At 32.0% G+C, this 13,419-nt stretch overlaps 1 protein-coding gene across 1 annotated transcript; it reads left to right on the top strand.

Moving 5' to 3' along the window:
• Positions 1-1,721: 1,721 nt before the first annotated feature.
• On the top strand, positions 1,722-10,725 carry LOC143077108 (uncharacterized). Its single transcript, XM_076252956.1, has 3 exons — positions 1,722-1,892; positions 8,026-8,134; positions 9,378-10,725. Exons 1-3 carry the CDS (start codon positions 1,827-1,829, stop codon positions 9,680-9,682), a joined length of 480 nt encoding a protein of 159 aa, XP_076109071.1. The 5' UTR covers positions 1,722-1,826; the 3' UTR covers positions 9,683-10,725.
• Positions 10,726-13,419: the final 2,694 nt, after the last annotated feature.

Here is a 13,419-nt window from a genome sequence, read left to right as displayed (position 1 = left end):
TCACTTTGTATATATTATGTATTTTTGTTCATATTATTCATGATAAGTTTTTGTTACACTAAAACTTCTTTTAAGGGTGGAGGTGTTATGATATTGTAATTATTATGTTTATTTATGTTGGCCTAATTTGTGTTTTATGGCCTGATAGTTGTTTACCAAATAATCTTATAACTGTGCAGTTTAGGAATCACTGGAACAATCACAGAATGATTGGAACTTTCTAGAATGATCCTTATAAAAGATGCGTAATTTAAACTTCTACGTTATTCCAGAAACTTCCATTGTAACTTTCCAGGATTTTCCACAATGTTCCATTATAGAGTGTTCTAGAATTTTCCATGACAACACTATATATACAGACACTAAAGTTAAACTCTCATAATTAAACTTGGACATAGACATTGATAGACATTAGTATTCACAGCATTTTATTCTACAAACAACATCATACTGGATTGTGACATTAATTGTGACCGTAATATTCAGATTGGATTCCGAAAGATATCCGGATACAGATAAAGATAAAAGATTGGACTCATATTTTGACAGTTAAGTTGACAGTAATATTTGTGTAATACTTCTTGTAAACTTTTGTATAATAAATATTGTTAAATTTTATTATTGATTTGTGTCTTTTGTTGGCTACAATTTAAAGGCGATTTCTGGCCGTAACAGTGTAAATACCAAACAGCATACTTCAGTATTGCAAAGATTTACTATACAAATCCTTGAGTATTGTAAAAGGGTGAGAAAGGCTATGTATAGCGAGAGATTTTGCCAATTTTTTTCATTAAAATAAAGTATATACAAGTTTATATTCTAGTTCCCTTGTTTCCATATCGGATTTTGTTCATACACCATTGCCCTATTAGGTTTCTTTTACGTTTTCTTTCCATTATACAAGAAAAGATACAACGAAAATCACCAATGCAGAACAACGCAACAAGATACACCACAACACTCATCTTGATTCAAGGCAATCAAAAAAGAAAACAGAAAAAAAAATATGCAAAGGATTTCCCAAAAAGTTTATTACTTCACAACCTATTTATAGAATCGAGACAGATGTCAATCTTTTTTAGGCCTATATTGAATTTTTGTTGTTGTTGGGTTGCTATCTTATTGACATTGATCAAACTTTTTTTTCTTAAAAGAAAATTCGAATAGACTATCCTGAATCGCACGAACGACGTACACATGACTTTATCAAATATTTCAAAACCATAGTCTCATCATCTCCTGGTAATTATTTCAATACTTTATGCTTTAAAATCTTTTATTTTAAATTCATTCCTCTGGGTTTTTTCTTGTGAACATGTACTATATAAAACATGCCTAGATAAAATAACCAAAAAGAAAAGATACATTATCTTATGCTTTCTTTTTCCTTTTTCTGTTTTTCGTTTCCGTTCCGTTTTCCGTTTCCGCCGTTTAGCAACACCCCGTCCAATATATATACTGCGTAAACCTGCTGAGGGGTTTACGCAATAAGTGCCTGTCAGGCACGTGCTGTCAGGTGACTGGTAGGCACGTGCTGCTAGGTTTTGTTTCTATATTAATGACAATTTGTAATGTCCTCGAACAAGATAATATTTGGTATCTTTAAAAAAAAAAACACTTTATATATCCTGTTACATTTGTTCACTTTTGTTATCTTAAGCGTGAATTGCTATTAATATCAACCCGTCATACGACACCATTTACGTATGCCACGTGACCGTTACTAGGTTTTACTGTGTCATGATATGGGACGTAAACAAATTTAACATGTACATGCAACGCAGAATACATCGTTATCGGAAGTTTAATGTTTAAAAAAGAAAACAATGGATAAAAGTGAATGTATAGCAAATACTGTGTGTTGTCTATCTAGAAATTTCTGGGAGAATTTGGTAAGTATTAATTAAGTCATAATTATAATTTATAGATGAGTTGAAAGCGTGACAAAATAATAATGATTATAATATAATTATATACAAGAGTCTCTAAAGAAATAAAAGTTATCTACTCTCTATCTCGTTTTATGAACATGATGTCGAACCGCGGCCCGACCCTTTTTTGAAAGGCTGGGGATGCTAGTAAATAGGTTGATTAAGCAGCGAGTACTGTTATACTTGTGTGTTTTCATATGACAATTTAAAAAGTGACCGATTTATACTATCTATAAAATTAAATGGGTGGGTTCAACATGTCTCACATTCTTTGGCGGTGAACATTCTTATTCGATTTTACTTTTATTCATATTAATACGAAGTTATTAACAGGAAATTCGGAAACGGAAATATTAAAATATCAATATCAGAGGCTGAGCTTTCTATGAATGAAATACTACAGTCGATTACTCATTGTATAACTTTTGTATCCATAAATGTTAATATGGTTTGTGTATTTTTAGAAGTCGGGTCAGTTTCTCGTTTTTGAACATTGTATACTAATAACCTGGGCTGTTGTCGAGTGTGATTCTAAAGTTGGAAATGAAGCTTGATTCTATGTGTCTTTCTATAGTGTTGTAAAATAACCTTCCTATTTTATACATGTTATACATGTTATATGTATGAGAGAAAGTGAAGTTTAAAAAAAAATAAGTGTAGCATTTATTGTGATATGTTGTTTCAAATAAGATAAAGCGTATATTCTAGTGTTCTTAGAAAGAACAATGGATATTTTTTAACGCTTGAAATATAAATGAAATAGTATTTATTCCAAAGAAAAACATAAGATATTTGAAAGTTCAAAATCTCTTTGCCAGTTTTGTCATAAAAAATAATCCGTATTTAATACTTTCACGTTTACTTTACATAGTAAAATTCTTTTTGCACGTGTTGATCCTCAAAATCATCACCCTTTCTTCTTTTCTGGGATTACATGTATCTTGATTTTCAACGTCAAAGTTCATAAGGGTTTTGTCAAAATTATCTCATCCAAAAGGCAGTAAATTTTCATGCATGGTCATTGGTAGAAAGAAAAAAGTAAAATCACACAAATACTGACTCCGAGGTAAATTCAAAGCGGAAAGTCCGTAATCAAATGGCAAAATCAAAAGTTCAAACACATGAAACGAATGAATAACAACTGTTATATTCCTGACTTGGTACAGGCATTTTCTTACGTATTGACTGAATCTTGTTGTGGTCGAATTTACAACAAACGTGCATATGTCCTTGTTGCTGTGTATTGTCTACAGTACTGTATTAAAGATGTATAACCATCGATACTGGCATGAAGATAACTGAAGTGAGAATCACTGTCACTAACTTCTATTTGATAGCCCCTAGGAGGCCAGTCAATCAACGTACCAACAACATTAAAGTAAAATTTGGATGTTATATCTTAAATTTTTTGTGTATTTGAAATTAGTACCAGGCTAATAAATAAATACGACAGACGCGCTTTCGTAAGACATAAGACTCATCAGTGACGCTCAGATCAAAATACCGATAGTTAGAAAGCCAAACTAGTACAAAGTAGGATAGCATTGAAGATCAAAAATTCCAAAAAGTAGTGCCAAATACGGTTAAGGTAATCTATGCCTGGGCTAAGAAAATCCTTTATTTTTCAAAAAAATCATACTTTTGCAAACAGTAAATTTATAAAAAAAAAAATGACCATATAATTCATATTCATGTAAACACCAAAGTGCTGACTACTGGGGTGGTAATACCCTCGGGGATGAAACGTCCGCCAGTAGTGGCAGTAGTGACCCAGTGGTGTAAATAGTAATCAAAGATTCCAGGCTTATAATTTAGTACACCAGACGCGCGTTTCGTTTATATTAGACTCAGCAGTGACGCTCAGTACAAAATAGTTCGAGAGCCAAGCTAGTACTAAGTGGAAGAGTATATTGATGACCCAAAATTCCAAAAAGTAGTGCTAAATACGGATAAGAAATCTTTTTTAAAGAAGATTTTGGAAAGTATGAAAGGGTTTTTCATACTCATAAGTTGAAGAAAACAAACAACGCAAAAAGCACAATACAAAAAATAACACATACAAAAGTTTATAAAAAAAAAACAACGCAAAAGGCACAATACAAAAAATAACACATACAAAAGTTTACAAAACACAACAAATAAAAGAGATATATGGGATTCATCACAAAAAATTAGTTCATGCATAACAAAAAATGTTTTTAAATAAAAGGACCTTTTTATTCCGTGACCTGTGTTAAGAGTATCATGTCCGAAAGCTTAGTGTAGCCAAATATTTGAACATTATATCTGTGGCTCAAGGTTGTATCAACATTCATTTCTCGGGGACAGTCAGATGGATTGTCATTTAAAAATGCATACATGTACTTTTTGCATACATGTACTTGCGTATCGTAGTACTTAAGTGGAAAGGAAAGGTTCACGAAGTAACTTTTTAATTTTACCGCCTTTTTGTAAGTTATTCATCAAAGTTAATAACCAATACACTCACAAATTGGGATTCTCGTTTTCTTAAAGGTGATATCCGGGGTAGAAATTTTGAAGTCAATATATATCCTATCACAGTCAAAATGTGTTTTCCTCTCGTGGTCCCTTTTCTCCTTCCCTGGTACATTCCCATTTCATGTTTATTCTTTATCATCTGTTCATCTGACTCGAAATATTTTTATGCCCCATTTATGGGCATTATGTTTCTTGTCTGTGCGTTCGTCCGTCCGTCTGTTCCGCTTAAAGTTTTTGGTCGAGGTAGTTTTTAATGAAGTTGAGGTCCAATCAACTTGAAACTTAGGAGGACACATGTACCCTATGCTATGATCTTTCTAATTTTAATGCCAAATTAGAGATTTCACCCCATTTTCAGGGTCCACTGAACATAGAAAATGATAGTGCGGATGGGGCATCCGTGTACTGGGGACACATTCTTGTTTTATTATAAAAAGTTGTTCAAACAACAATCATTTAATCAATACTTCAAGGATACCTTAACTCTACTAGAAGGTCAGTGTCGATGCAATAAATAATGGGATTAAAAAACTGCTAATACATATCTTGGCTCATTGACCATATTATGTGTATAAATAGTTCAAACTGGGATAAGACAATGCAGGTGTATTTACATTTAAAAAAAGAAATGAAAACTCAATAAAAATATTTAACTCGTAAATTACGTGCATTTTAAAAACGGTGTCAGAAAAAACCAAAGTGACAATTGAAAACCATAAGTTGAAGGCTGAAAATCAGCAAATAACATGACGAAGTTAAAGACGAAAAAAATAAACAAGCAAAGAAGCATACTTGTATGCCTTCAAACACATCACAGAAAATAAACAACTGAACAACAAGAATTCTACCGAAAATAGGAAGTGTTCTCAGGTGGTCCTGAATAGAAGCAAAATCCTGCTCCACTATAGTGGCACTCGTCATGTTGCTCAAGGCATGGAATAATTCGATGATGACACAATAGGAGAAAACAGGTTAGGCTGTGGCTACGAAAATATGAATGTATCCGTGATCATATGCAGTGTCGGATCCAGCCATTTTAAAAGGGGGGTTCCCAACCCAGAGTAAAAGGGGGGGGGGGTTCCAACTATATGCTCCCATTCAAATGCATTGATCGTCCGAAAAAAGGGGGGTTCCAACCCCCGGAACCCGGAACCCCCCCCCCTCCCTTGAATCCGCCACTGATCTGTTTGCCAGACATTCCGACCATAACGATCAATCAAATCATGATGGTGTCTTTATACATTTCAATTTCAATTGATAATTAAAATAAAATTGATTGAATAACAGGAAGAGTGTCGTAACTAATTATCTCAAATTACAAAATGGACAAGACTTATAAATCAGTAAGAACATCTTAATTTCTAGTTCACTTTAAATAAGGGAAATTGTAAACGATCTTAAGCAACACAACCATATCCTACGATATCAGACAGTCCATCGTATACATGTAGACAATTTGAAATGCCAAGTATTTTCTGACTGATATTCAGTAAGACCAAAATGAAAAGACAAACGTTATTGAGAAGGGGAAGGTAAGAGACACTAAATTAAATACACACAACTGAACAAATAAATCAGACCAGGAAGTTGAGAACTAAAAAAGGGAAGATAAAAATTGAATGAAAAGATTGAACTGTTGTGAAGTTTTTTCTAGGCAGAGGGAATTTTCAAAACTCGGAAGTGAAAAAAATGTGCGTATTTTAGTCATTCTCGTAAACGCCTAATCTAAACTGAATTATAAATTTTTTTAAAAATATGTATAAACAACTGCCGGAAGCCTCACTTGGCTATGTTATATTTAAAGTAAATAACCCGGAAAACATTTATCTATGAAGTTTTAAGATATTTATAAACAAATAAACTGGTGTAGGTTTATTTTACAAGAAACTATGTGAAAATGGAAAAGCCTCCTTTGGTAGTTTGTATTTAGACCTTTGAGTTGCTGGACAAGAGTTAAGCATGTTCGAAGGATGTTATTTGAACTCTTTGTGGATAATAATATATTTATTCCTTGGCAATACCCTATGTAATCTGCTCATTGTTATATAAAAAAAAGACTTGGCAACATTTGAAAATTAAACAAGGGAGTATTGCGTTGACTGAATTGGCCCACGAACATCATCCTTTTACAGCTGCTAAACGGGTCATTTCATATTTTTTTTTAAATCTACATAATATGTATGTTATGAAATCAAACAGACCTAGAAAAATCGTCATGAAACGATTGCACGTGATTGTCTGTCTATTTATACCGGGTCATATGGTTACTTGGTAGTCGAATGTCATCTCGATGGTTAATTAGATGACGTCTATTCTGATATACATGCTATTATATATCTCTATGCGCTAACATCGTATAACAAGTCCATGCAGTGTTGACATTTTTTACTTTTTTGTTATTACTAATATGTCATAAATCAAATATGATTTTTTTGTCAAATCGGTGAACATGAATTTAACAACTTATACCCCTTTAAACGTGAACTTGATCATAATGAGAATCTCCTAGCACTATCATACTACTGCATATCTATATTTTCATCTACTCATTTAATTCAAGGGTATGATAATAACTAAAATTCATTGAATTTCTTCTATCCTTTACATTGTTCAAATCTTTAGTTTTAATTTCTTTTAATAAGATAGTAAAGTTAAAACAAATTACTGTTTTCTCCCAATTATTCATAGAAACAAACTAAACGTATGATTAATTTTAAAAAATGATGTATCAACGATTGTGACTATTTGATTGATTGATTGATTGATTGATTGATTGATTGATTAATTGATTGATTGATTTAATTATACTAAACTTTCATCAAGCCATGATACAAACATGTAATATGAATTGGCATAATATTGATCAAAATGAGATGCAACAGATGTTGTATGTATCATTCATAGTGATATACATTCATTGTTAGCTTAAAAAAAAACTGAAATATTACTTATGCGTAGCTACGTGTCAGACATTGGATTTTGAATTTCATAATTTGTAATCTAGTCAAATGGACATTGGATATTTAATTTCATCATTTGTCATTTAATCAAATGTGGACATTATTATTTATCCAGTTTTTAAGCTTTATCAACATTAAAGCGGTATGTATTTGCACAAGTATGATGAAATGTCACCAACAAATGTTTGAATGATAGTTCAGTTTCGGTTGAATGACTATCAATGTGCACATAAGACATATATATATGCAGGTTATATCAGTTAAATAAACATCAATAGTTTGTTGATTACTAAATGTCTGAAAAGTACACATTGGCTCGCATTATGATCACCTTAACTATAAACTTATGTATCTTTAAAAACTATTTTATTAAATGGCAAGAATGTGGTTTTAGATCTATTGACCTTTAATCATATCATTTTTGGTATCCTCGCACTTGTCTTTCCTAAATACAGGTTGAAATCTTTTTAAACCATGCTACAAAATGGCTACGCTGGCATGTTGCTTTTGACAGTGTAAAATTACATGTTCCGTAAAAGAAACAATACTTCGAAAAAATACCCACCTTTTAAAAAGATAAATATAAAATCAAACATGTTTTATGATAAAGCAATTTTATTTTATTTTATTATCAGAAACCTGTAGCTGAATGTTGTGTCAATGAAGCGACAGACACTTTACAACATCTGTCCAAAACATGGTCAACGTCAACACCAAGTGATGAAGCAAGAGCAATTTACTTAGGTACTATTTACAATTATTATTAGTTGCATTGTTTCCCGTGGTGAAGTGGCTTGCACGTATGCTTCATCTATAAAAACAAAAGTTTTCTATATTTACTACATATTGACATTCAAAATTGAATCATACGACAATAAAACCACCCGGAAAAAATATTATGCAAAACTGTATATCATGTGAAATGCATAAAAACACTAGATTTTATTTATACTTTTTATAGCTGGGAGATAATAAATATTGTTATTTACATGCGTTATTTCTACTACGATTTTATAATAAAGACATGCATATATTTATCAATAATCAATACTTAATACAAAATATAAACAGTATTTCAAAGTTTTTTATACCGTATGTAATGACTAAATATCTGTATCTGTATGTATACGTTGAAGATACCAATTCTGGCTTTTACTCAACGGGAGAGAGAGACACCTATTGGCGGTGTTGGAGAGCAACCTTGAAGCTCTCAACTGTATCTGCGCATACAATATGTGTCTCTTTTGTATGGATCCTGTGTTTTGGAGTTTTATATCATTGAAATGTACTCACGATTCATTTTAATCATAAAAAGTAACCCAATCAAGTCCTAAAGTAGATTTGTAAAATATTTAGATATAGGAAGATGTGGTGTGAGTGCCAATGAGACAACTCTCCATACAAATAACAATTTAAAAAGTAAACCATTATAGGTTAAAGTACGGCCTTCAACACGGAGCCTTGGCTCACACCGAACAACAAGCTATAAAGGGCCCCAAAATCACTAGTGTAAAACCATTCAAACGGGAAAACCAACGGTCTAATCTATATAAACAAAACGAGAAACGAGAAACACGTATATATTACATAAACAAACGACAACTACTGTACATTTGCCTTTTCATTTACTTGTATTGGGGTCTAAATTAAAAGAATGTATAGATATTAAAACTTTTTAAAACTTTACAAGATGTAGATGTATACAGATTTTTTTTTACGGCCGATTGCATTGAGTGTGTAGGTAAAGGTAATATCTTTGGTTAGCTTGTTGCTAGCGGAACCGTGAAGCTGTTATAAGGCAAGGTATACTACTCTCCTTTCGAAGTAGCATAGTCCAACAAACACTGTCAGATAGATTGGTTATCAGCGGACTAATCTACTCTTAAAAGAGGATAGTTTACATAACCTTATAATGACTTCACGGTTCTACTAGCAACTGAATATTGCATACTTAAATCTTATTGGTATTTGCTTTATTTCATTCCAGAACTTGAGACTGCCATTATGTCAGTGGAAAAGTACAGTTTACTTATTGCTGGAGTTCTAATGTTAGTTGGAACACTGGTGTTAATTTTAGGAACGTGTTACATGACATGTTTCCATAACGACACGTTACAGTATAGTGTTGTTCCACAATTTGACTTCTTGGATGATGGCATGCGTGATCTTGAGAGTTTAATACAGAGACTTTCAGAAATAAAACATCCTTTACATAAAACTGTTAAACATTTAGCCTCTGAATTTGAAGAATTTGACTTGTTTAAATCAAAGGAACCTGAATCCGATCTTTAAAACTATAGCTTCATTGCAAAATAGAAATGGTAATTTACATCGAATAGTGTCTTAACAAACAATCACTTTCTGTTTTAGCAATATCTAAAGGTATTTATAAGGTAAAGACGATATAGCTTTAATGATAGTATATGCGACTATGTTCTGAATTAAACACTTTCATAGGAAGGAAAGCAAAATGGCGCCGAGGACATAACAATGTCTGGGTGAATCAATTGTTAAAACAATGTTTAGTTCTGAGTTGTAGAAATGGAAATGGATGGCTGGACATATGAATACAGCTGATATATGATTAATTGATTGACTTGGCGAATTGGTGGATGAATGAATAAATAGAGTTGTGGAAAAAAATAATTATGGATAGATATGTGAATGGAATAAATTGAAGGGTGGATGGATGGATAAATGAATGGAATAAATTGAATGATGGATGGATGGATAAATGAATGGAATAAATTGAATGATGCATGGATGGATAAATGAATGGAATAAATTGAATGATGCATGGATGGATAAATGAATGGAATAAATTGAATGATGGGTCGACGAACGAATGGATAGATAAATGGTGTTATTTGAATGTACGGACTTGCTTAAAGAATGTGATTTGTATATAAAATGATATATAAAGTGATGCAAGTTTAATTAAAACGTTCTGTATCTTTTTAACGAAAATACAACGAATCAATAGTCTGTACATGAAGAAATGTATCAACAGGACCAAGAAGACAATGCATACGAAACCCAATTTATATTGCACTGATTTGATTGGCAGTAACCATGAAAGAAATCTCAACGATATGTATGTTCTGATAAAATCCAGCAAAAGTGCGCTTACGGTTTTAACTCAGGGTTGAACGTATTATCATGCAAAACATTATTTATATGTAAATGATTCCAAGATTTAATAAGTTGTTGAGTAGATACCTTGTTGAACACATTTTGTTTGTTATTATTTAATGATAGGAAATTTATTTATTTAGAATTGTTATACCTTCGTTATTTCTTATACGATTTTGTAATAAAATCACGATATATATATATGCACTTTTAATTGTTATCAATTATATTTCACAAAGGTTTTGGCTGATATCAAAGTTTAATGATAACCACACGCATTTTTATCAGTTTAGAATCGGACTGTGGGTAATTTCATCGTTTGTACCCACGTTATTGGTTGGATTTACGCGAATCTTTCTAACGTGGTTATTTAGTGTCATTATAAAAAAAAAATACTTGAAAAAAAGTTTAATTTGGTGTGAATTAAAACAAAATATAAACCAACGCCTGCAAACTAAAATAACCAATTGAATACATGAAATAAGCCCTTTACATGTTAATTGATTTTTTTATTATAAAATTTTTGTTTTGTAACTCATAAATAATTATCTCCTCGTAATGTATCGTTTTCACTATTTCGCAATACAACTATTTAAAGTACAGACCATTTAGGTTGTCGATAAACCTATCCCATTTTAAGATTAGACTTTGATACACATATTTATGTCATGATGATAATTTTTGTGAATTATGTCATTAGTTTTTACCGCCTACGTTTATAGAACATATACATATGAATGAAATCACCTATGATAGAAAAAGTTCGCACCATATGTTAAACTTCAACAGATTTGCTTCAACAACAAAAGATAAAAAGACAAAAATCTTAAAAGCATAAATAAACAAACCACAAACGGGATACATATAAGCATATTGTGTTAAAATACCAGTATTTCACAGGGCATGGAATGTTTCTTTTTTTTTATGACATATATCTTTCGTAAAATATATGTCAATACTTTATTCAGTCGTGAATTCTATGTGAATTTAACGTAAATGATAGTCAATGCGCATGCTTTACTATGGGGAACCCCAAAAAGTATTGCCTTTACCAGCAGGCATAGAAGAAATACAAACACAATTTGTATAAAGAATTTCTGTTATCTTTCAGTATTTTCCATGAAATTCATGGGAATTTGAGTTAAAAAAAAACTTAATATTTTAACATGACAACCAGTTATTTTGAAAAAGCAATCTTAAAAAATAGATCTGATAAAATGTTTTACTTTAAAAAGTGAGTCCAAACTGCATATGGCATGATACATTATTATAAGTGAAAGTGCCAAATTTTTTGGGTACAGGTAGTGAATCTTTTATTGTTTATTGATTTAGTCGTCTATAATCGATGCACATTCTATATTTGTTCACTTGAATTATATCATGAAGTGGGACTGTCAGACAAATCTTGTTCTAGTGTTAAAGTACTTTCGTAACAAGAACGACAAAACAATTAAGGGGAGGAGGAAGATACTGTGGTGATATTCAAACCCATGATTCAAAGACAATCTGACAACGGCATTGCAAAAATAAAGCGATTTTGCCCTACATGACTTGTGGCATCCGTCAGTTATTGATGCTAGTACAAATTCGGTTACAAGTCTCACCGTTTCGAAGAGAAAGGGTGATTGTGGTGTCGACAATTGAAACATAATTGTCATCTGTGAAACAGATTCCCAATAACGGACAACCAAATCATGATTGCCGGTTAAATTTTCTAAGGAATTACTTCAACTGGAACCATTGAAACCATTCTTTGTAAGCAGTTACCCACTATCAAAGATACAAATCAAGCTCTGTAATATGGTAACAACTTAGGGATGTAGATTCCATATGTAGGCGCTGCTGGAATGTTGCTATATACTTTGGAACATGAGATCAGCTCTCCTGTCGTAAAGTTTAGTTCTCAACCGACACTTATTGACAATTTCTAGATGTGTGTCAAAATATGAGACATACTTAATTGTTATTGTGGTAACATGCATTCAATTTCGTTGAGATAGATGATTTCAACATTGTCACCAAATTTTCAACAATTAGTGAGAAAACATAATCAATTTAGCAGAACACGGATGCTTTTGAATAGGATATCTAATGGCAGCAAGATGATCAATAATATCATAAAAGAAATGACAGCAAACCAGGTTTATATTAAGAAAGTTACCATTATCAAACTTGCGAAATCAATGCAGCTTTTTTTACCTGCCATTTTTGTGCCTATTTTCACAAGAATTCACAAGATGAAATGTCTCGCCTGCTTTACTTATCATGATTAAATTCATGTTGAGACATGCACTCTTTTTGTTAATCCCATTCACTATAAATAGTTACTCTGTTAATTAAACCATGACAAAAATTACCATAAAGGGAACCCAAAGTCAGATGATCACTGCCAGACAGACATGTACACCTTACAATCATTCCATATACCAAATATATGTGCAATACAATACAATACAAATACAGGAGCAATTTGCTATGAAGAGGAGCTCAATAAGTACTCAACGGAAGCAAACTGACAAATTTAAATTACTAAATGATAGCAAGATGGCAATCAAAAGTTATAGATCAAAGAGGTAAACTCAATACAAATATACAATCAACTTAAACAACAGATAGCAGTGCAGTAGTTGAGGTCCAACACACACAGCAACTTTTATTAAGTGTACTATATGAAATTACACAGTGTGTTGATATTTGTTTACTAATATTAATAAGTTTTATTCTTTGAAGTGCCATGTACCTGTTGTTGTGTACCTTGAAGTTCCAAATGGTGAAGTTGAAATCATCCCTTTGTAAATTTTACGGACGCCATCACGAGTTGGTTGACCGTTATGGAATAACCGTTTCACAAATGATATCGGATATGTTCCTTACGTCGTAACTACAATCCCCTTCCC

The sequence above is a fragment of the Mytilus galloprovincialis genome, chromosome 1, assembly GCF_965363235.1.
Source record: "Mytilus galloprovincialis chromosome 1, xbMytGall1.hap1.1, whole genome shotgun sequence".
Classification (NCBI taxonomy): Eukaryota; Metazoa; Mollusca; class Bivalvia; order Mytilida; family Mytilidae; genus Mytilus; species Mytilus galloprovincialis.
Note: the sequence above shows the minus strand (reverse complement) of the source record. Positions and strands in the feature narration are given on the sequence as shown.

Excerpts from the sequence above, each read along its gene's own strand:
- LOC143077108 (XM_076252956.1), top strand. The coding sequence starts at position 1,827 with ATGGATAAAAGTGAATGTATAGCAAATACTGTGTGTTGTCTATCTAGA. Across the intron at positions 1,893-8,025 it reads GAAATTTCTGGGAGAATTTG|AAACCTGTAGCTGAATGTTG; the intron begins GTAAGTATTAAT and ends TTTTATTATCAG. Across the intron at positions 8,135-9,377 it reads AGCAAGAGCAATTTACTTAG|AACTTGAGACTGCCATTATG; the intron begins GTACTATTTACA and ends ATTTCATTCCAG.